Genomic DNA, 25327 nt, shown 5'->3' with positions numbered 1-25327 from the left:
GTCTTTCTTCTCTGAACAGGTGGTTCTACCTATGATGCCTCTGGTTCTTCGTCTCTTGTGGGGGACCCTGTCACAGCTGCTCCTCATCCCCTGGCTGGTCTGTCTGCAGTGGGGGCAGTGCCTTTCTCCGCCCTGATTTTGGATGGTGCTTCTGAGTCCAAAGGGGAAAGCTTCTCTGGACAGCCCGCCTTCTCGTCTGTCTTCACTGTCATGGCGGGAACCGTGAGACGTCCAATCGCACAAAGTCGAACCTCCCCCACCATCACCAGAGACCAGGACCCTACCATTCAATTGCCTTCATCCACTGTCTCTTCTCCATCTAATAGTTCAGGTTTGGCAAAAAATACAACTAATACACAACTAATGATCTTGTCACACCAGCACCTCGAACTGTTCCTGCTTCACAACATTTGGTTTTGATGGATAGAGACCGTAATGTGCCCACGTTTTCATCACCAGCTGCATCTTCTCCATCTGTACAAGCGCTTTTTTCATTTTCACCAGCCACTGAGCCGAAAATACACTCTTCTCAAGGTCAAATATTTGAGTCAAGGCCTAATCTGACAGTAAGGATGGCTGGATATGTGCCACCTCAAAGTGCACAACCTGTAACATGTAAGGGGCTGCAAAATACTATGTTCCTCACTCATAAGCAATTATCTAATGGGTCTAAATTGAGCATTGACACAAACATAGTCACAAAATCTCAGCTAAATAGGATAGAATCTAAAGAAGCAAGTCTTACACCTTTTAATGTGGAATATGTTGTTCAAAATCTCAACTTTTCATTCAAATTCAAAAGGGATTCTACCCAAAATCTAACATCAGACCCACCTACATCTCATTTGCTCTCTAGTCATGTCACCAAGCAGATGTCAAATGCAAGCCAGACTCAGATGCTCTCTCCTGTTCACCAGATCCGTGAAAAAGCAATTATGTCACCTTTCAGTTCACACACTGTAGATCTGAATGTAACAACAAGAGCATTGCACAACACATCACAATCATTTTTTACCCCGGCAACAGCATCTGATGCAGGCCCTCTTTCTGATCCAGCCATCACCAAGTCTACACATATCCATTACACTACGGGGTCCTTGGAGTATGCATCTCATCATAGTGATTTACTGAAGGCAGCAGGTCACAGCGGCCCTAAAGCTCCTGCTATCAATATGATTTACAAGCAAGGAGAAATTCAGGGAGCAGAGTTCACAACTATATCATCCAGCCTGAATAAGTTACTTTCCCTATCAGAGCTGAGGCCTCATAATAATAGTGTCACCCCTAAGCTGGTCAGTGCAACAGCAACAGTAGAAAATAATGACAAAAAGAAATTCAGACAACCTCTCCTTTGAGTGTATACCCAGAGCCAACAATCAAAAAAACATTTGTATTTCAAAGAACAATAATGTCTTCTCCTATGTCAAAAATACCAGTCAAAAGAAATTTAGTCACACCTTTAAATAAATCTGAACTCACATTGGCCTCAGCTAAAGCTTCTTTGGATAAGGATGACCGTGGTTTGCCTTGTACAGATGACTACTTGAGACAAAGAGAAAACTCAGCTAAAAGCATTCACATAAATACTGCAACAATGTTAGCACCTGCTTTATTTGAAAAGGAGTCAGCTCAATACAGAGATCTTAATGCTATCCTAATGCTGTCATCTTAAGAAACAAAAGATAAACTTAAGTTGAATGAAGGGTCAACAGGTAAAAGTGGAATCCCAGTTTCTACCTATAGTTTTAATGCTACATTGAACCACCCCAAAAACGAAGAAGCTGTGACAGTCCAGAATCCTAATAAGCCGCCTTCTTCCTGGATAGACACGTCTCTCACACCGAGGACAAACTCTGAAACTGGCTCTCAGGGACCAATCACCAGTCGAGGTAGTGATAAATCAAATTTTTATTTAGGGAGGAAAACAACAATTTTCTACCCGGCTTCTTCGGAAAAAGCGACTACCTCTTCCAGTGATGGACAGCACAGCAATGCTATTTTCAGCCCTGGCACACCACCACTGGCACACTATATGAAAAGGGAAACTAGCAAGCTTCAGCCTTTTCAATTAAATGCATTTACACCAGAAACTACATCTGCTAGCTTTGAGCGTCCATTCAGTCATTTACAAATCAACACGCTTTCATATGAAAATGCAAATCAGCACCATGGACAGCAGCCTTTTGCTACTCTACACACAACCTCTTCCACTCTGCTCAGCAAACATTTAGATTCATTTTATCCAAAAACTGATGCCATATCCAGTGTTAGCTTTACTGTCACCCATGATTCTTCCTAAAATTCTGGTCTGTATAGCATTTTTTTGGGAAAGCAGTAAACAGTAAAACATCTTCATTGCCATCTTTATTGTCACCTGTCATTTCCACCTCCTCACTTCAAATTGCAAAACATTTTCACCCGTCTTGTATCTGTCAAACTCCATATCTCCACTCACCTCACCATCTGTTAACTATGTGGTCCCTCCTGGATCTCCATCACCAACATTTTCATTAGGCTCTGGTGATCCACAAGAATTGACTGAGGATTTTGTTGTCCTTACAGCGTCCAGAGTTGGTGAGTTAACATCTGCAGCAGCATCTACAATTTTGTTGCCAAATCTGAAGGAAATCGATCCAGCAACTTCTCCAACAGTAATCCTGGCTGGCGACACTCAACACACATCTCAGGTATCATCTCTGAACCCTCCCCGGGACACCACAACAGCCTCTGTCCAGTTTACTACCACGAGAATTAGCCCCACTACTACTACTACTACTACTACTACTATGCCACCTATAAAAAACACAATGCATTTCACTGCAACTATGACTGCTACAACAAGAAGGTCCATTACAACCCCAGCCATCAGGAGTCCAATAAACCGAAGGACATTTACACCACCTGTCCCAAGAACTCCTCTAAAGGTGGCTACCACAGTTTTTGTCTCCCCCTTTACCACTACAACTGAATCCCCCCCTCAACAGTGCAACGTGACTGAGAGAATGTGGGTGAAGACAGGTAATCTGACATCCGTCTTTTGAGCATAAAAACTAATTCAGTAACTTGTTTTTTGTGACGTGCTGTGTTATTCTTTGACCCAGTGGTCTCCATCTATGTGCGGAGGAACAGACTGGACAGCATACAGAGACAGAACCTGCGCAGAGGACTGAGTCAAGGCCTTAGAAAAGCTCTCAATGACAGCTCAGCTCAGGCCCAGGTCAGTTGACATTCCTTTTCATCTGTACTCCAACATAACAAATTATTCTCTTGTTTAAAATCAAATAGTACATTGTAGATCTTGGATTATTTAAGTACAACACAACTACAAGTCCTAGCTGTGCTTCTATTTAGCATTTGTGATTTTTCCAGTTGTACTTAACAAGTACATCAAAAGAATTATTCAAGTTACACATTTTGGTGACATTCATTGCTATGCACATGCCTGTCAGGAGTGAATTAGCCTGTAAATCAAGGACCTTCATGCAGAGCTAGAGCAGATCAGGACTAATATAGAAATGAGGTTATACACGTCCCAAAAGACGGTTGCTGCTGTCATATATTTGAGTAACTCTTCCCACATTGCAGATTGTTGAACTTATAGCAAATGTATTCTGTTGTTGTTGTTTTTTTGTTTTTGTTAAGGAAATAATGTATCTTTTACCAACCTGTGACAGTAAACAGGCTGCTAAGATTGATAGTACTTTTGTAGCATCAGTGGTTCACAAACAGTCAGACTGTGTTTGTGCACCGCAGCCTTAGTGATGTAAAACCCGTCTGAAAATGAATGAGGCCGAGCAATCGTCTGTACCTTTCATTCGAGACCATTCCTCTTATCTCTCTAGTGGCTCTGAGTGTTAAGTGCCTCTATAACTGGGCATATTATGCACTTACCTACAGTTAAGTCATGCATAGAGGTCTCAGTGTGTATATACTGTTTAAGTATCAGATCACTGGAGTTAGGTGTGTTTGTCCTGCCAATGTGAAGGTCAACCCTCTCACATGTTCCTCTCCCTCCGGTCTCCAAGTGTCATGCTTCAGTGCACTTCTGTCACCCATTTCACCACTGCTCCGTTCTTTTTAGTACCACTGCTCTCTCATCCAATAGGAAGCAAGCTGTTGGTGAGGGAAATTGCCTCTGTGTTTAATTATAGGTTATAAATGGTTTGGAGCAGAGCAGTGTGCTGCACTGATGCTAAAAAAAATATGAGAAATAGATTAAATGAACTGCAAGTCAAAATCCATTTTGGATTCCTAAAAGAAAAGTAGAAAGCTGTTGTTATGGCTTAAAGCCAGGCCTCTCCACTGACCAACAACTTATTGCAGCCAAAATTCAGGACTAATCTGATGAGAGCCTCTTAATGCTCTTTGAGATAGTGGTTTTGTGTGTTAACAGTGCCTTGCTGGAAATGCAGTCTTTTAATAACACCTTCACATGGTGTAGCTGGAGAGGATGAAGTGATAATAAAGGGCCTTTCACAGAGCACACACAAGGCTTTAGATTGTCAAGAGCCTGAACACTGACTCAGACCTTTCAATGGCTCTCCTTGTGGCAGATACGGCAGGGCTATATCTAGATAACAGTGTGAGTGCTGCTACCTCACAGTTGTTCAGGGCTTGAATTGAACCATTTGTTTTTTTAGCTCATGAAAAAGTTAAATGATACAGTGTAATGGCAGAAAGGAATTACCTTTCATGCTACACTTTATCTTAAACAGTTACTCATATGAGTGCTTGTTTTTCAGGTAGAAACAGTATTTGGTTCACCCAACATGACAGTGGCGTATCATGTGACTGGCACAGACGTGGTTTACCCTCCCTCCGTGGTGCTGGATGGACTGAATGCATATGGTCGTGATAAGCTGATTGCAGACCTGCGGCAGTACCTCCCCATGGTGACTGCCCTGCCTCTGCCAGTGGCATTATGGAGGAGCAGCCCAGCTCCCAGTTTACAGCTAAAAACAGGTCAGCACTGTAGGACTGTGTAAACTTCTTCATTTTAAGCTAAAGCAATGTTTCATAAATCTGTTTACAGAAACATGACATATGTGAGTGAGGATGGATGTGCTGTTTGGTGTTGCAGTGCTGCAGTTTGTGGGAGTAGCCGATGATCCACGCTCCTGTCGCTTCTCTCAGACCATGGAGCAGCGCCTGGAGAAAGTGTTCTTTGAAGCTCAGGCCAAAGTGTTCAGCATCCACAGCAGGCTCTCTGTTCAGGTACTGTCTGTAGTGTCTGTTGAAGTACTGTCTGTAGTGTTCAGGTACTGTCTGTAGTGTTCAGGTACTGTCTGGAGTGACTGTTCAAGTACCATCTTACTCTTCAGGTACTGTCTGTAGCCCACAGCAGGCTCTCTTTTCAGGTGCTGCCTGCTGTGATTTATTTGTCTTTGCTTTGACTTTTTAAAGCTACAGAGTCTGACCTCCTCACAGAGATCTGAACTCACTACTGTTTTATCTGTTTGTCTTTATCTGCCTCCTTTGTTTTTAAGGGCACTCTTAAAAATATTATATACATGCTTCCTTAGGTCTTACTCTATCGTCTGTGTCTGAACATACACAACAGGCTATACATTATGTAAGTGCCCTCAAATATAAAGGGAAGGTCTGTTACACAGTGTCTATAAGGACATTATAGGACTTGATGAGAGCTGATTTGAATGAGGTGTCATCATGGTGCTCTTATATGAAACCTAATTTGTCTTCTTGCTGTGATGACAAAGTGAACATGTTTGAAGCCCCCTCCTGCTGTGCCTGCTCATGCCGTGAATTGATGATATAGCAGTTCACTCCATCGTATCACTCTCCAGTTTACATTAAAAAAACTGCACCTCTAATCCTCTTGTTGTTGGTGCTGCTTTGTCCTGCTTCAGATGCTGAGTGTGTCCCAGGCTGCCAGCTCCCCAGCTGTGTCACTGGTCTACACTGTGAGGAATGGCACTGTCTTCCTTAATGGCACCACTGCCTCAAACCTCCTCGGTCAGCTGTCAGCTGAGCTAGTGGGCTACTTCCTCTTCTATCCGCCACTTATCATTGCAGAGCGTAAGTTGCAATTTATGCCCAGAAAAACAACAGCTTTTTTGTGCACCATATTTAAAAGGTACTGAAAGTGTCATACTTGACAATCAAACCACATTGTGAATTTGTAAATACTCTTGGCTTGTGCAGTTTAGGCTGACTGGAATCATGGATATTTTTATTTTTATTTTTACAGATTAACACTAAAACTGTAACTTGCATCTAAGGAACTTCTCTGCTGTCATCTTTATCCAACCTTATGAGACACAGTCTTGTTTGCCTGTGTTTGAGTTGTTCTTAGAAAAGTAAATTAGGAGGGAGGGAGTTAGTCTCAACAACTAACCAGCCACACGGTACTTCTACTTTTACTTCCTCTGTAACTCAAAAATCATACGGACTGCTCTCAAGGAGAGCTTCAGAAAATTATTAAATATAATTTTTGGACTTGTTTAGCTCATGTAAACCCTGAAATACCCTATTTTTAGTTAGACTAGCAAGCCTGTATTTACTCCGCCAGTATTCCATCAGTATTAATCCGCCCTGTGTTAACTATTTGAGAATAAAAGTCTAGTCCTAAAATCAAATTATATGCACTATCTTGGCCTCATATTTACTTGGACTGATTCCAGCTTTCTTGGAAAAAAAACATGATATGTCGAAGAGCATAAATCAACTAAAATTTCAAAAATACAAAGCGGTAGTTTAAAAAAAAAAGTTTTAACAGTGCCTCTTAATCGTGGTTTGCTTGTGGGAGTTAATTTAGAATTTATTTTTGTGATCACATTAACTTAAAGACTAATGTTTAACAATTATTGTTATTCAGTTAAGGATTGGGAAACTATATCATAAAACCAAACACATTTTGTCAGGGCCTGTATTGGGATAGTAATTTTGCTGAGATAGTCTGTGCTTGTGCCAGTAGAGAGATTAAACCATTCGCTGGAGAAATGCTAACTGTGGCTGATGCCGTACATCAAAGAATGTAATGGCTCTAATAATGTTATTATAAGTTGTCTCTTTATGTGCCAGGCCATTTGTCACTATTTGTTGGACCTCTTCTGCCATGTTTTGGCTGGTCACAATAGTAAGAGGTAGCTTTCTTGTTTTATGATTTTCAGCTTAGAAACACTTTTGTTGAGGAATTATTAATGTAATTTTGTATAATTTGTCTCACTTTAAACTTCATCTGTTTTCCTCTCCCTATAATAGCTTTTGGCTGGAGATAGTTGGTAGATGGATGTAGACAATGAAAACATTTGGAGTCCTTTGAGAGTCCTGAAAATGTCTTGTACTAATGAAAAGTGCAACACCTCACATCCACTTTAGGAATAGAGCAATAAAATGTGGGTTAGAGGGGATGAGTCAGGTACTGTGTGCGGAACCTTGGAGAAATAGCTTTTACCTCAAATGGCTCAAGAGTGGAGGATTTTACCTTGGTTAAACTTCCAGCACGCTTCATTACTGGCAGCTCTTGAAAAACAAATCACATTTACAGTAGTGGAAGGCATTCAGCATTTGATTGGACAGCCCTGTGGTCCCTAATATATCATCTATGCTGCAGAGGTTTCCTTAGCATTTTATCACTCTACAGAAGCTTATTGGAAAACATTACTGATAATACCTTTGAAAAACTCAAGCCATACACTCCATAAACAAGGTCATAGTTAAAACTATTATCCACAGTCCCTCCTACATTCTGTTCAAATCCAAAAGGGTCTGGAATCAAACTATAGATTGTGACAAATCACTGTCCTAACTTGGGACGGTCCAACCACAGCTGCTAATTCATATTACATGTCTCTCAATTTTCTAAGACATTGCAAAAATTCTTGTATATTTCAGAACAAAAAATATAACTTCTTTTATCTGAGATAAATGACAATTTGGTGCTCTATTAACTGGAAACTTTGACTGACTGGATTCTAATCATATTAGAAATACAGTTGACAACAAATATATTTTTATCTTTGTCAGTTTTTTTTTTTTTTCTTTGTTAAATATTAAAATCAATAAATATAAAATAAAATAACAACATTAATAACTATATTAATAATAATAACATTGCTAACTACTACTACTACTAATCATCATTGTCATCATCATCATCATCATCATCATCATCATAACAACAACAATAAAAAATAATAATAAAGAAAATACAGTTGACAAGTGCTCACTTACTATTTCCAATTTTTAAAATTTTCCTTCAATTCCTTAATTTCCCCCTTTTTATGTTTTTACAGCACTGGAGTATCACAATCTGAACACCTCCGCTGCCACCAGAGACTACTGGGTTATCACAGGTATGTAGCGAGTCTGTCATTATAGTAGTAATAAAAATATTCTGACAATGTTTGATATTTTATTGACTTAGTTTTACTTAGTAGATTCAACACTTACTATGTAGTTGTTAGATTGTGACTTATTTCCAACATTGCAGGACTATGTGTACAGCTTTATCGATACAGTGAAATGTATTAAATATGCCAGTAATTTCAAGGGCTGCGTAATGGATTGCCTTTTTACATCTAACTAGGTAGCCCTTAACCCTGCACTTATAGCAATGAAAGCCAAAGCCACTTCAAGGTCAGAGTCCAGATAATGGGATTTACTCACATAGAACAAGATGTATGAGTGGCAGCATTATTGCTGCACACCTCAAATCTGGAAAAGGCAACAAGCACCTCCCTGATGACCAAAGGTGGAGAGATACGCCCAGAAGTGAACTTTAAATGTCACTTCTTTGTATTTTTGATATGGCTTCCTCTGAACTAGACTATAGGTCAGTATGGAAATTAATATCTTCACTTACTGTTGAACTAAGCCGGCAATGGGCTGGTTTTGTATAAACTGTGGTTACGAGAGTTTAATTTAGGTTTATAACAGGGTTACAGTAGAAGTCATAACAATGTTAGTAAAGTAACTTCATAGCAACAATAAAGCAGGCTGGATGCACATATCCTATTTTATTTCAATGTTTTTGTATTTTGCATTAACTAAAAGTGTATTGATTTCACAATATGGAAAAACTGCCAATTCATATAGAGGAAAAGTATAGTAACTCTAATGTTACAACATTTCTTAATTACGAAGAGCAAATTAGCAATATCATTCCACAATGCATGTAATTAATACACATTTCCCAGTGAATCTGTTGAAATCTTCAGAAATGCAGTGTTCTTAGCTGGTTTAACCTCTTTCCACAAGCTGCCTTCGTAACATTCACACTCCGAAGCCCATATGTCCCATTCTAGCACCACATGCCATTATCCGTCTGCACCCTCCATCTGATGTACTCTTTCTATCATCTCATTCACAGTGATCCAGGATGTTGATAACAGCAGCCTGGAGGGACAGTACCAGAGCTTTGCCAGTCTGATGGAGCAGCGGCTGGCAGAGCTGTTTGTGTTGGCAGGGCAACAGGGCACACGCGTCAGGAGAGCTACCACAGTGGGCAGCTTCACTGTTCAGGTGAGACTGGGTGTTTAGAGTGCATGGCATGTTTCTATGAATGAAACTGTTGCCAGCAGGATGGATCATTCTACTTGTACAATATGTTCATTCATTTTGTGCTAGATGCGACTTGAATTTCATCTTTGTCAGTTTGCTCTCTAGACATGCAAGCTTTCACCTGGAAACAGCAACACTGTGCAATCTGCACATAAAGATGTTCTATTAATTTTTATTCATTATATGAAAGAGATAGTAACTTTAAAGGCTGTTTTCTGTTTATTTTCTCACATAGAGACACAAAGATCACCCCCTTAAAGAAGCAGTATTTATATTTATATTTATAAAAAAAAAAAGTGAAATGTTGCTCCAAAGGCCCAAAGTAACCAGGATATGCTCTTATACCTGTAACCCTTTAAAATGTTCATGTACTGTATTTTTATTTTGAGGGTATGTAAAGTAGTGTAAAGTGTCATATTCGGGATGTCTGTTTTCATCCAGCTTGCTTCATAAATGGTATACTTTTCTTCTTCTTTGACTCAAAATGAATTTCCTTTTCTATCAGATGGTGAGCATCCGTAGAATCTCAGGACAGAAAAATCCAGCAGAACTGACGTATTACGTTCAACACAGTGGCTCTCCCCTGTCGGGTACATCTGCTGCCAAGGTCCTGAACACAGTGGACTCCCAGACAATGGCTCTCAGGCTGGGCTACTTTGTTCAGCTGCAAGCAGAAGGTAAATCAAATATGAATTACACATTTGAAGATTAGAAAAAATCTTGATCTTGTCTGATCTTGAAGCTAAACAGGGTTGAATGTGGTTAGTGCTTAAATGGGAGACTGTTGGGAATACTAGGTGCCACAGAAGGGTAGCAGTGGCTCTAGTGCATTCTGTTGTTGTGTCCTCAGGCAAGGCATTTAACCCACATTGCTCAGTGTGAATGTGATGTGTGAGTTAGTGATTGGTGGTGGTTGAAGGGGCCAATGGCAGCCTACCTCAGTGCAAATATGGCTACAATACTACTACAGCATATGGAATGAATAATGCATGAAACTGTAAAGTGACTTTAAGTATCTTAAAAAGCTATGTAAATCTAATCTATTTGTTTTAAACTTTAAATGCATTTCTTCCTTTTCTTTTTTTTTGTTTAGCCGTGGTCAAGAATCCTTCTAGTAATCTTTGGATAATCGCTGCAGTGTTAGCCCCGATTGCTGTCGTCACAATTATAATCATCATCATCACTGCAGTGCTGTGCAGGAAGAATAAGAATGACTTTAAAACTGATGCTATAGGAAACCTAAACCCACGAGCAAAGGTACTGTCAATCAGGGGAATTGTGATTTGCACTAATTTAATGTCACCCTATTATACAACCTGTCAAAAGTTTGGAAAGCTTCTATAATTACAAATTGCAATAGGCTATATATTTTACGGCTGTTTTTGAAAACTTTAATCAGGTCTTTCTGCAGCATTTTGATACATATTTTTATTAGAAACAATATCCCAGTATTTAAATATTTTCATCTTCAAAACAGTGGTATTATAATGCCATGGTATTGATATTGCCCACCTGTAAATGTCTGATGTTGCTAATATAAGATTAAGTCATAAATTACTGTACTGTGCCTTTATCATATGGCTTCAACTCAACAATTCTTTGACAGATATTTTAACAAAATTTTACTTATTTACAGAACCTAAAAAGTAAAAGTAAAACATTTTTAGTGTCCATGAACTATTATTAAATAAATTAAATGTTATATATTATTCAATAAAATAACAATGACCCTGTCTTGTTTTCCCTCTAGATGTCTTATCGGAGAGATGTGGGCTTCTACCACCAGGTATCACTTTCTGTTTGTACTCATACTGTACTAGTTTTTAATGGAAGGTTTACGTGCAATATCAACAAAGGTATCCAGAGACAAATTACTTCATTTTATTGATGACCACATCACAGTTCCTCTTCCTCTTCACCAAAACATCTAATATTAGCCATGTTACCACTTGTCCCACATATGACTAACTACCCTGTACACCCTCTGGCCCTCCAAAAGAAAACAAGTTAAACACTGTAGCTCAGTCTTCTGTCTGTTTTTCAGTGCCCTCATTGAGGGCACATGTTGGCACATCAACATGTTGATCTCATAGTAGTCTTATATATCTTGTATTTTTTAATTTGGACAACTTTGTCAAATCTTTTCCACACTCTTTGAATTTTTTACTGTTGACCCCAAATATCTAAAATGCTTGTAGTTTCCTCTGCCTTCTATACATAGTTGATAGAAATAAGAGTTAGGATTAAATAGCTTTTGGAAAAAAACAACAAAAAAAAAACAACAAAAAACACCCACAATCTTTTTTTTTACCAGCTATAACCCTTGATCTAAATATGTACTATATTTAGAGTTGATTAATATGTATAAATATATACTAATCATGCTCATGTTTAGTTTTTAAGTCTGTAATCCCTGTTGAATGTGACAGAAAGGTTTTATGACTTCATATAAATTGCATCAATCTTACTTAGCCCTGTGTGTTCTCTCTCTTCATTCACATTCCCGCTGTGACCATGAGCCGGTCCAGGGTTTTGACTATGCCAAGCAGCACCTTGGCCAGCTGGGAGGTGATGAGGAGGCCCTGCCTGTCAGTCAGGATACCTTAGTCATGTCACTACAAATTAAGGACACAGCACTGTCGTTGGATAAATCTCTGCAGCAGGACGGCACCGTGAGCAAGAAGAGCCTCACCACAGACACACACAAAAGGTATACATGCCTACAGATGAATCTCTTACATCAATCAGTGTTGGTTTGTTTGGTTTTGGGGCTAATGATACGAACATGACACTAGCCCTGTCATGATAATTACTATATATTGATTTATCATTCAATGTACAAAAGATGAAACAATATATTTTGGGGATCAAAATTTATCATTGTGGCTACTTTTTCTTTGCAGTAATGGGGAGGTTTTGCCATTTTTATGTAATAATGTAAGAATAGAAAAGTAGAATAAATAACTGCTATGGCTAATTATAGGTTCATTCTCAGGCTTTTTAATGATACTGTCTATTTAAAGATTGATTTACTATTTACTACTATCACTAATTGCAATATTTCTGTGTAACAATATATCATGCTTCAAAATTTGTTATTGCGACAGATGCACATGACACACCACATGGGGTTAAGGTGTAAAATGTAGCTTCTTACCACTAAATATAAAGAAACTGACTGTTCAGATTACAAGTGGTGACTAATGCATACCATGCATGTGGAAATAATTCAAGTAGAGCAAAAGTTGTAAAGAGAGGCAGACTCTGGATGTCTAACTAAGTTTATTGACCATACTAACTGGGCGGCAAACATGAACCACACTTTGCCAGAAGCTGAGAGTGTCCTTGGTATGGCAGTGCAAAGGAAACTTCACTATCAGCATGCATACCATACAATTGTATTATAAAGTCAGAGTTTCTCTTAATGCTAAATAAATGCCATAAAAACAGCTTTTTAGTTATAAGGGCTCAGTGAATAATTGCATATAGAAATGTCTTTACTGTGGAGATGCATAAATGTACCTTGTATTGTGACCTTGGCATAATTTGAACAGAGTTTGATAGATGCACTAGAGTTTGTAACCTCATGCCTCATCCTGGACTTATTCATGAGAACAATGCAAATGTAGCTCAGAAAGGGATCAAAACAGCAAGTTGACATAAATGTGCCAGTCTAGAGAAGCAATTTTCGATCACAGGAGGGTGAGACCTGTCTGTCACTTTGTGGGAGTCTTTCTGAAATCACTTGTCCTCAGATGCCATGTCAAGCACAGGCTGGTAAAATAATATGATCTGGTTTCTCCTTGACTTTCAGATCTCATATAATGTATTTGATTTTGCCATATTCAAAAGTGAGTATAGGCTGTCATGTTGCTGCCTTTTGCCTTTTCCTTTCCAGGTTTACTGCAGCTTGTCATCTGCCAGAGAGATGGAATATACTTTTTTATACTATATCAAAATCCAAATCTTCTTTTCTTAGATAGCACATTTATACATGTTGGATGCACTTCGGTATGTATCTGGTACTGCTAGGCCTGTCATGAACAGAGATTTTGGAGTCAGATATTTGGAAAAAGACATAGATGACAAACAATAATACACAATAACCCAAGAGCTTAGTTTGCATCTGTATTGAGTCTTAAAAATGATTAGTACAACCTTCTATGGCTAAAACCTTATTATATATCGAAAAAAATAACCAAAATTTTCCCAGTAGCACAAGGAAAATGTGCACACAATAAATACTGATCCCAAAAATATTGTTCCATCTGTTATATATTGAGCAGTAAGCTGATATAGTAATTATCGTGAAAGGTCTAGGTTTGACTTTTTATTAAGCCGTATATGAGCTCATATATGGGTAGAGCCTGAGAGGAGCAGGGAGGCCAGCGTATTCCATTGTGTTATCATTTTTACCAGACAATTAGGGGACAGTCCACAGTGCTTTGATGTCACTCTTTCTCTGGGCTATAGCTTGATCTCTTTCATTTCTGACTACAGTATGCCATTTGAGTCTGACATAAGCTGTGTGAAGCGCTTGTGTTTCAGCTAATAGAAAAACAGTCTAGCTTTGAAAATATACATACTATATGGGCTTTTGTACTTTATAATGTATCTCAAAGGACTCATGACAATATTGTTTCACTGGGTCACTTGACATTGTTTTTGTTCCGGTTCCAAGTTTATATAACTAGATAGAACATCAGTGTGCATCTTCAGTAAAAATATTTAACATCTCAATTACTGCTCATTACTATATCTATAAAAGACATGAGATAATTTTAAATAAAAGAACAAACAAACATACAAATATCATTAAATTAACAATTATTAAACAAGACAAAACCTTATCTGTGTCATAAGCTTCCAATAAAAGGATCATGTGTATACAAGATAACAAAAAGTAAAAGACTGAAAAGGTAATAAGTGTTAAGGAAAGGATGACATAACCTGGCTGCATGCCCATTTCCCTGAGTGCTCACCGCCTCTCTTGTTGCTATGGTTACTTGCAGCCAGTTGCCGAGTGAGGATGGTTCCGTCATCAGCAACGAATCAGAGAAGCTGAAATCCGGCAGGGGCCTGAAAGTCACAGCGCAGCAGAAACTGACAAAAGAGCAGTCCCATAACAGAGATGGTGAGAGTCACGCAAAATTAGAATAGATTTATTTGTTTTTTTGCGGTGTCTTTGCAAGGGCAATTCTGTCATGAATTCCAAAATGTTTTCCCTGACCTCCTGGGATGAAAAGAGCCTCTGCTTTTCTTTCACCCAGGTAGGAAATGAGATACAGTATGCAATGCCACTGCAGCAGTTTTTATAGCTGGAAAGGTAGCCACTCAGCAGTAAGTAGAGACAGCCCTGATGAATATGCATGAGAGACACAGTCTGCTGACATAATAGTGAATGTCAGACCACAGGAGGTGTCATACAATGGCACCAAAACAATCAAAACTTAACAAAGTCACTCAACTTGGGTTTAGAAACATCTTCAAGCCACTCGGTTCCTTTATGATTTGTGTCAGCTAATTTTACGCATGTGTCCATTTTCACTTTGCCTGGAACTCAGTAAATTAAGGTTTGCCCAATGGGGGATTTACAGGAGTTTACTACTACTTATAATCATGTTTCCTTACCACTATCTTATTCAAAAGTGTATTTTGACTTATTCGAACATCTTCCATTTTCCTGCGTTCAAGTGCTCACCTACCCCCATCTCCTTAAAAAATGTCACATTGCCTTAAATCAGCAGTAAAAACACGTAAATGAAACTCCCCTGCTTGCTACAGTGAAATGCCAGTGAGAGGCCTAACAGGTCTGCAGTTTTATAATGAACAAAAGATTAAATGATGGTCTATGTATAAATAACTCAAAAAGAAAACCCCAACAACATTGTACTGTATGTCTTCATTTATTATCAACTCTGAGGAAAAAAAGTGAGTCAGTTGTTATGGCGTAGGATAAAAAGTGAATGTCCGAAGTTAAGAGCTCCATTGTAGACTCATATTTAACTTAATCCGCTAATGTCAGAGGAAAGATAAAGAGACATTGGCAGGGCTTTCTTGATAATCGTCAGAGAAGTTGACATTGTATGAGTGAACCACCTCTGTGTCCTTCAGATACATACGACTCTTCCTCTGGCTCCCTGCAGCTCATCTCTGTAAAGCCCATGGTAACTCAGACCAACTACTCACACCCTGCACTGTGTGACCGCAGCCATGACACTGCTGCCTTCAATGGGGAGGTAATGCATGGCACTAACTTGTGGAAAATTCAAAAAGCTATGTGTTGTGTATATGAATCAGGATGTGTGTAAGTTTGAGTCACGGCTAACAGTTTAAGATCAAGAACTTCCTTTCATCATGATTTTCTTTCCTGAAATCCCAGCTACCCATGATGACCCAAAATAATCGTTATTGTTACATGTTGTTACATATCGTTACATGTAATCCTGTTGCTGTGTTCACTGTATCCATGCACTCCACCTTTTCTCCTTCACAGATCAACATGGCTCTTAAACAAAAATCAGATATTGAGCACTACAGAAACAAGCTGAGAATCAAAGCTAAGAAGAAGGGATATTATGACTTCCCCTCACTGGAGGACAGTCTCAATGATGGGCCAGTGTCACAGATACAGCGGCATAGTCAGGACAGATTAACTGCTGATCAAGGTAGACTGCAAGAGCCTGCAGATGAGCGGGGGTCAACTTATGTCAAGTCTAATAAAAGGTAAGTTCAAATGATGGCAGGTGATGGCACATGTAATATGCTTCTAATAACTGTCCTCTCAGAAGCTGTCATTAAACTGTCAGGGAGCAGAAAGGGGTCCAACAACTTTGTCCCCTATCTCTTCTACAGAGCTAATGCTGTTGGTGACCAAGTCAGTGGAACTGATTCTAGTTTGTTCTCCAACTGGCAACACTTTTCCTGGTAAAAGCCAGACTCATAATAATTGAACAAAGAACAAACAAATTGTCACATTGATATAGGGATTTTCTACCTTCAAGGCATTAGCTTCCAAAGTGGTTTGCATCAAGGAACCACTCACCTGTTCAGACACACATTCTTATGCTACATTATGCAGACACTAGGGGAGAGGCAGGTTACATGTCTTACCAAGGACAAAAAACATCTGTAGGAGAGGATTTTGAAAAGCCAATTTTCAGATTGGAGGACAAGCACTCTACTAAGTGAGCTACTGTCACTCAGTAATCAATAGTGAATAATTTGAAATAATTTAATTAAAGTGCATGTTTATGTGAACAAATTTAGAACCCACCCACCAGCAGGAAGTGTGATTCAAGCTACATTATTGACTTAAACTGTTACTGATATGAACAAGCCTGAGCTGAAGGAGCTCATACTGCTGTGTTGTCTGCCATTCTGTGTCAGGAGCAGTTAAGTGTTCAGCTTCACAAACTTTACTTCACTACTAAATCCTGCCCTTCGAGTCATATAAAGATTTGAGAATGCAGCTTGACTGAAATAGAGCCTTTGGTGGGATTAGCCTTGACTGTGTGCTCTCCTCTTCAGGCATTCACAGGTGGGACAGCCAGCCTATCGCAGCAGACAGAGCCTGAGTAGCCCCAGCCCTGGAGGAACAGAGATGGACCTTCTAGTGATGAGAGAGAGACCAAGGAGAGGAATTCGAAACAGTGGCTATGATGTAGGTTATGAAGCCACATGCATCAGTATAATCTTATATTGATTTCATTTTTAAAGCTAGTATAATTAGGCTTGACATTTTAATACAGAGGTAGCTACATCTTACTCAGGTGTGGCCAAGTGTGTCACAAGTAGCACAAGTAAAGAGGGTCCTATCATGATTAACAGTTATAATTTATGGGACTCTGTCATTTTGATTTATAATGCATTTAAAGATGGCTGCTTTGTGGCTTCTCTCTTTTATGGCTTCATTACAGTATACTTTCCATCATGAAGTCTCATTTGTATGTGAGCTGTTTAATAGGCTACAAAAGCCTGTATTTTAAAAGATGTGCTTAAATACACATTTAACAGAGTAATGCTTGTGTTTGTCTAAGGCACTGTCTGAAACTAAACGTTATTTCTTCCGTTATAAAAACAGGCAGGCTTTGGTTTCATTGTTGGTTGATGGTTTGTTAGCAAGTAGTAAAAGGTCACATTTAGAATATATCATCCAAAAATCCAAAGAAAATAATGCTTTTTGTATAGGCATGCATCAAGAGTCAAGTCTAGTCTAATTCCAAATTGAGGGACAGTGTAATCTGAGTATTAATTTTTCTTGTGTTCTTTACTCATCTTGTATCTAGTGTGAGAGTAAGTAGTTAGTGGAGGAACATAGGAGCAGATTGGCAGCCATATTTCTGTCAGTCCACCTAGGGCAGCTGTGGCTACATAATTAACTTACTTGAGTGCATAAAATTAATGAATAATGCATTGAATTAGACTGACTGGAAAAGAGCCAAAGACTACTGCATCATTCATTTATCATCACAATTTTTTATGTGTCTTAGAAAATGAACTATAGTTGCCTCCAGTGAATTTGCTCCTAGACTCAAAAACAGCAGGTGTAATAACCTAAATGTATGTGATACAGTGACACAGCACCCAGCCACCTGTTCTGCTGTGTTCATTATATGGTCCAACAGCCCCTCTTTCCCAACTCCTGGCTGTAGTGATTACAATGGAGGTAGTGTCGCCGCAGGGCCCATGGCTGCAGATGTGAGTCTCTGACTCTCTTTGTTGCACAGGGGGGTGATTTATGGGGTGCACTTCTCTGGATCTCCTATGGCTAACCTCTATTCACACAGGAAGTAGGGCAGCCTCTTTCCTGTTCATTTAACAGTACATGTCTTGAGAATGAGATAAAGAAAGGCTGTCACTGTCAAATGAGATACGTGCAATGAAGTTTCTGAAGAATATAACTGCAATTTTGACTTAATTTGGTTGGGTAATACCTGTTGTAAATATAAATAATAGTTTTACACCAATCAGAAGCAGTTTGTGAAGAAAAGTTGAAAACATGTTGAAAATTACTAGAAGTAAAGTTCTTTTTTTTGATGTAAGAATTTTTTTCTGATACTTTTAACATTATTACAACAAAATAACACTGTTTTCTTATCATTTGCTTTAATAGGCCAATTAGATAATTTCTGTGTACATTAGAGGAGTACAGTTTTCCCATCACACAACATAGTTACTGCCTAGTACTTATGGAATTTCATAGTGTGATTTTAAACCATAAAAATAGCCAAACTGGGGAAAAAATATATAACATTTTTGGTAATCTTAAATATAATGATCTTAAGTGTGTTTTAGTAAAATGAGTAGTCCAATCTATCATAAGCACTTTAAACTCATTGAACATGAATTTTAGTCACATACAGAAAAATGCAGAACAATGTCTTTTCCTTCTTACCAACAAAAGTGTGTGTGCATTTTTCAGACTGAGCCAGAGTTGATCGAGGAGACCAACGTGGATCGTCTGGTAGGTCAAAGGTCATTCATGTGTGGGCGAGGTGTGAAAGGCCACTCGGAGACGTCCACTCTCAGCTCACAGCCCTCCATTGACGAAGTGCGGCAGCAGATGCACCTGCTGCTGGAGGAGGCATTCACTCTGGCTTCAGGAGGACAGTCCACGTCTGGGAGACACTCACACCCCCAGCAGCCCCCCACCAGCCTCTACAGCCCCGCACCACCCCTCCCATACTCAGAAGTAGTGACCAGCGCTCCGGGGACCATGAGCTGTGGACGAGGAGGCCTGCAGTGGGTGCCCTCCTATGGAACAGATGTGTACCAGTGCAGCCTGCCCAAACCAGTGCGTGAATGTCTATCTGTTTGGGCACTTACTGTCGGAAACCCTCTAATCTTCTGTCTGATCCGTTTCAGGCATTTCGCTTCACACAGCTCCCCGAAATGGCCTTGGGTTCACCACCTCCGCTACCCCCTCGGACCGGACCTCCTCCTGGGAATCCCTTAAAACGGTATAACTGAAAAGGAGAGGTGAAGGCAGTCTGTGAGCAGCATCACAAAGCTCATCAGATACTTGTAATTATATCCACATTTACATTCCATTCAAAGCTGTGACAAAAATACATTTGGCTGTGAGTTTAATAATGAAGTAGCTCAATGAAAGAAAGGAAGAGGAAGAATATCAATGAGTATTTGCCTGGTACCCATAGTGTGGGTGCCATCTGGTGGTACCAATATATCATTGCAACATTCATCCATAGGTCCACTTCTGACTTGGGCCCAAAGACAAGGAGCTCTGAGAAGATTCTTAATGATATGAAGAGTCCTCATGAAAACAACCCATATGCGATTAGCCCTAGAGCACTCCCACCAATCACTGCAGAGGAGCCTGTGTCCAACTACTCAGGTAAGCACAGGAAAATCTTTGTATGTCCTTTTATACAATCCTGTTAATGTTTCATTATACTTGCAGTACTGTTATACCGCAATGTTTCTATTGCCTAGAGGTGCAATTACAAAACCATTATCAAATGATATTATGCAAAGAAAGATTTTCAGCTTGCACTATGGCTTGGTTGATTTTATTGTCTCTTTGAAATTACTATACCAGCTGTTTACGACCCCCATCCCTACTTCTTAATATTGTTTTATTTCCTACATCTCCAGGAAACCCTATAACATCGGTCTACGCCATCCCAGCCAGCAGGCCTGAATACTCAGAGTACTTTGTGTCCTCACCTCCCACCTCGTACCACAGCCCGTCCTGGATGTCCTATCCCCCTGAGCCCGAGGACGTGTTACCACAGTGGACAGACTCGGTAAAAAAGCACATACTAAAAATACTACCACCAACTACTAACAACACCGCCATCTGCTCAGCTCAATAATATGTTCTAAATCAATCCTGCCCAGACAACTGATCCTGTAAAACATAGACTATGGGTGCGTTCACACTTACACCTGCTTCACATCAAAACCCAGCTTAGTCCTAAACTGGGACTAAATCTGGAGCTACACCTGGACCAGGACTAGAACAGGACCAGGACTCAAACCCAGACCAAACAAGGACAAATGTGAACACATCTTAAGATTTGTGATAATTAATTTTTTTAAAGGTTATGCCAATCTTTTACACATCTGTCAGGCATCTTGTGGTTGACATTTTTATGTGTGTTTTCATCTGTGGGACATTGCGTGTTTGTTGAATGATCTTTTCTGTTTTGTACAGTATGTTTTTGCCTGTTTCCTTCTTCATGCATTGTCTTTTGCAGAACCAGTGTCATTTAGAAACCATTTGCTGAACTGATTTATGGCTGGCAGTGAGTGGACACAGCAGTATCTTGGGGTAGTTGAGAACACTTTTTAAATCTTTTTTCTTCATTGACCTTTTCTTACGTGGAATACACACTGCACAATGCATTTTGGGGCACCTTTTTTCTTCCATGTGTAATTTTTTCTACACTAGTCACAAGTTGATTTTAAGATATTGTATCATCAATTCTTTATTTTGCTGTGCTGGGTTGGTTACATCTTGGGTTTCCTGCTGCAAAAAGTTCAGGAAACCCTGGTCTAGATAATACATGTCTCTCGCACTTAAAAGCAGTGGAATAAAGTAGTAAACATTAACTTTTGAAACAGGGATGAATTTATTAAATCATTGCAATGCTTATAAACCAGCTACATTGGATATTTTTGATTTAGAGGTTAAATACATACATGTCTGCAGTACGTTTTTGCATTGGAAAGTGTACTTTTTCCTATGTTGCAAACATATGAATGTTATTTCGTCTACAATCGTGTCATAAACTGAAAAACTAAATCTATGTTAATATTTACATGATTGTTGAATAAATGTAATTTTTAACATGTCTTGTATCTTGTTTGCCACTTTGGTCCAGGTGCCTCTGCCCGGGTATGTGGATGCCTTCCCTCGCCCCCGTTACCCCCAGCACAGCCCCATGAGGCTCCCGCTGCAGTACCACCAGGCCCTGGAGCCCCTCTCCTCCTCCGTCCCCAGCACAGTGTCCCAGCACAGCCTGCCCCCGCTGGTCAAGGACATGGACGGCTTGCATCTTAGCAGTCTCTCCACTACAGCACTTGTACGGGCCATTCGCCAGGAGGTTGCCAAGTTGGCCAAAAAGAATGATTTTTTTGACTATTGAAAATAAACTCCACCTTATGAACAGAAAAAGCATTTTACAAACAGCACACAGTGATACTGCTTCCTTTGGACTGTTTTTACGTTTTGATTTAGGAACATCTTACCATAAACTTAAAGGAACTGGTAAATTATCAGATTTCTTTAAAACAATGTATGATATCTTTCTGAGGATGTCCCAAGTAACTCTGTGCATCTCTTCTTTGTAGATACTACGTCAATATATAGCTATAAGAATTATGGATTTTTTTTTCTTCAATCAGCTTGAAAAGAGACAAGCGAGTTCAATGAGAGGACTAAACACCTCCTGTGAGATGGTCAGTCACACGATTTGAGCATGTGCAGAATAAACTTCATGTAAGTCCTAGGCCTCAAAGATTAGCAACCATGAATACATAAATCAGTTTGCATTATGTGCCACAGTATGCTACACGTGATCAATCTTATATAAATTATTACTTTTTTAAACTTAAAGAAAATAGTTTTTAAGGCCAGATATCAAAATGTATTCAATATTTTCTCAAACTAATTTTTCCTGTTATATTGTTCTGCTACTAAACAGAATTCAGAATGACAGTCCCACATTGTTTTGTGGATCTTAAATTAATTATATAAAATTTTCTTTCTTTTCAATGTAGCTTGAATTCTACAAACAGAATATTTATCATGCAATTAAGTGCACAAAACCAGTGCATTTTAGGTTGTTTAATTACAAAAATGCATCCAGTTTGCAACACACTCCCTGATGTGTCCTATATTTTCAGTGAGCAGGTGACAACAGTTGTATCTTGCTGTGGCATCATCTTCATCAATAGTCCTTGATGAGCTCTTCTCATAAATCATACATGCCAGCAGGAAACAGGAAGTGGAACTGATTACTCTGAGTGTGTGGGGGCCTATAGCACGGAGTTGTATTAGCATAAACATTCACAAGCTATAGATTGCCTTCTTTTTATTTGTGCCAATCATATGGAATGCTTTGCTGATTATAATAATCAATGCTGTCATAAGAGAGAGTTAGTTGTGAAACATAAAGAGATGCCTTTAACCTAACAGATTTGGGACATCAAAGCTTTTTTTTTAACAAAAAATGCCTTGTTCTTTTATTGTTTATGTTTAATGATAATTTACATTATTTAATTGTATTATTGTTTTTTAATAATTAATTGCAGCAAAGGCACTTTTTTATTTAAGACATTTTTACCATTTCATACTTACGGAAATTAAAGTTTGCTGGGGTTTATGGGAAGGTTGATACTTTGACCAGTTGGACACATTGTTAGGTAAAATATATTCCTCTTGGTGTCATTGCTTTATGCTTTGTTTCTTACAGATTTTATTATTTCACATTGTTTGTTACTTGTTACTACTTAATCTTAATGTGTACATGGAAGAGAGTTTAAGAAGACAGATTTAAAGAGAGAGAAATATTAGCAAACATTATTCAATTCAATAAAAAAGATTTTGTTATGAGTACAGCCTCATTTCTTGCTTTTAGTGATGTGTTGGTGCAGTCCTGTGATGTCTGTCATGTCTTCATGACTTTTTTAGGCAGACAGACAAAGGAGAACATCGTATGCTGACACTTCTGAGGAGATCTGTCAGTGCAGCTGACAGGTCCCTGTACCTTTTGGAAGCTGAGGTAAAAGACATTTCATTGTATACTGACAACCTACAAGAAAGTAAAAAAAAAAAAAAAAAAACAGAAAAAAAAAAGTAATAAAATTTTAAATATGTAGTTGTTCTTTTGTCCACTAGAGGTCACCATAACACCATTCAGTAGATCGTATGGCAACATACGTTTCTTAAAGTAGACACCGGCTCCAGATGTTCTGGTAGGCCACACACCTTTTTTTTTTTAAACTCTGATTTACACCGTCCCAGTTGGTGACCATAAACATTTGTGAGCCTCTCACTGCCATTTCCAGATAAAAGACTTAACTGAATATTCTACCCTTGCATAATAAAGTCTTATTTTACGACCCACACCTGCTGTATTCAGCAGATATACAGAACTCTCAGGAAAAACACACTGATCTGTATTTGCTTTTAGTTTGTTTTAGTTTATCAGAGAAATACTATTTTACTTTTATTATTACAGTTAACTAAAATGATTTTATAAGACTTTTCCAGCCAAGTACAGCACACTTTTTTTGTTTTTTTTTGTTTGCTTTATTCCACTATAGCTTGTGTAGGTTCTGTTTTGCTATGTGAGCCTATAGGATAGGGAGAGTTGTATGTTTACAAGATTACAAAAAAAAAAAAAAAAAAAACCTGTGAAAAACTGTTCCTTTTGCACAAGGGCCAAAATTGATCTTGATGGACATATGGGGGCCAGACATTTATCTATATTTTCTGTTTTTCATTTCTGTGTCCAATGCTGCTCAAACTGCTTCCACCTGCTCCTGTTGATGCTCAGTGCCTTATTGTAACTGTCTTAGCTTGAAGATTTATAGAGGTGCTTTCAGTGACTGCTGTATGTGCTGTGATTGGATTTAGCTTGAACCACAAAGCAGAGTCACTGCTAAGGCTTACATCTCTTCCATTTGGATTAATATTCTCAAACCTGTCTTTAGGGAAATTAATGAGTGTTACTGCAAGCAGCTTTCTCTCCTCCTCAAACCTTTTTTTCTGCTGATTTGGACTTTCTCCCTCTGCACCTCGTTCCTCTGTCCTTAACTTCTTTCCCTGCAGATTAATTGCCCAGTGATTTCAAATGTAAAAGAGTGATTTCCTCCACAGCCAGCAGGTTCACAATGTCAAAGTCAGCAGGTTTGAGTGCTCCGTCTTCACCTAGGGTTCCCTTACCTACCGATGTCCTTCAAGGCATATTCACTTTCTCTTTATATTGCTTTGAACATTTCTGGATTTGGCCTCTGTCGTGTGTATCATTTGAAAAGTTAGCCTATAGCCATCGAAGGTTTGCTGAATAGAAATGCACTGTAATCTTTCTTATATAATTCTGAGAAATAGTCTAGATGTTCTTAGGTGGGTTGCATTGTTAAGTAAACTTTACTTTGAGAATGCATAGACATTTCTGCAGGCAATTTAAATGTGGTGTACTTTTTGTGCACCAACACTATTCAATTATTTGCTGTGCATGAAGTCCTATCGGTCCTTCTCATGGGTAGATTTCAGATTTGAGGTATCCAAGTCCGGTGCAGTTAGGGTTAAATCAAATTTCAGTGGTGCACCTGTTCTGAATCCCATGATGCAGTGCTTGGCAGTGTGCACTGCAAAGTCATTCTGTAAACAAACAAACAAACACAAAACTGCCCCGGGAGCGTTTTGCTTCCTTCTGTCTGGCCTTTTCTTCAGCAGGGCACCTTCCTCTGGCACATCCACTTTGCCATACTGTAATCTGCTGCTGCTGCTGCTGCTGTCTCACACAAGGATTTGAAATAGGGAGAGAAGGAAATGAGAGCCGCTAGTCTTATTGAATGCATAAATCACTTCCTGGATAGAGGTTTATGCTGCTCCGCTGCTAATGGACGCCTGTGCTGGTCTACTAAATCACAGCACAGCTCAAATGTTCAGACCTTAATAAGACATCACTGTTGCTCTTAGATATTTTGGCCCTGACTGTTATTGTCTTAAAAACATGAAAAACAGAACTAGTTCATTTTAAACAGTGATTTTATATGAGCTTTAAACAACTTTCAGAGATCAGAATGGAGTTTTGCCGTCATGGTAAAG

The 25327-nt window shown here is 39.0% G+C and overlaps 1 protein-coding gene across 1 annotated transcript; it reads left to right on the top strand.

The window, feature by feature from the left end:
• The first annotated feature begins 229 nt into the window (after positions 1 to 229).
• Positions 230 to 23023, top strand: kiaa1549lb (KIAA1549-like b). Its single transcript, XM_055154690.1, has 21 exons — positions 230 to 331; positions 2563 to 3018; positions 3102 to 3217; positions 4743 to 4962; positions 5081 to 5214; positions 5868 to 6036; positions 8256 to 8315; positions 9332 to 9483; positions 10028 to 10199; positions 10616 to 10779; positions 11273 to 11308; positions 12042 to 12232; positions 14535 to 14656; positions 15637 to 15761; positions 16019 to 16248; positions 17053 to 17185; positions 18947 to 19318; positions 19390 to 19484; positions 19734 to 19879; positions 20140 to 20291; positions 21372 to 23023. Exons 2-21 carry the CDS (start codon positions 2787 to 2789, stop codon positions 21633 to 21635), a joined length of 3285 nt encoding a protein of 1094 aa, XP_055010665.1. The 5' UTR covers positions 230 to 331; positions 2563 to 2786; the 3' UTR covers positions 21636 to 23023.
• The last annotated feature ends 2304 nt before the right edge of the window (positions 23024 to 25327 follow it).

Source organism: Boleophthalmus pectinirostris, unplaced genomic scaffold, assembly GCF_026225935.1.
Source record: "Boleophthalmus pectinirostris isolate CB_2022bp ecotype Guang Dong unplaced genomic scaffold, ASM2622593v1 HiC_scaffold_19, whole genome shotgun sequence".
Taxonomy (NCBI): Eukaryota; Metazoa; Chordata; class Actinopteri; order Gobiiformes; family Gobiidae; genus Boleophthalmus; species Boleophthalmus pectinirostris.
The sequence above is the reverse complement of the archived record's forward strand: the minus strand, read 5'-3'. Positions and strand labels throughout refer to the sequence as shown.

What these genes read in the sequence shown, in the direction of transcription:
- kiaa1549lb (XM_055154690.1), top strand. Translation starts at nt 2,787, where the DNA reads ATGCCACCTATAAAAAACACAATGCATTTCACTGCAACTATGACTGCT. An exon ending in CTGCTGCCTTCAATGGGGAG is followed by an intron (nt 15,762 to 16,018) that starts GTAATGCATGGC and finishes TCTCCTTCACAG; the next exon opens with ATCAACATGGCTCTTAAACA. An exon ending in CCTGGGAATCCCTTAAAACG is followed by an intron (nt 19,485 to 19,733) that starts GTATAACTGAAA and finishes ATTCATCCATAG; the next exon opens with GTCCACTTCTGACTTGGGCC.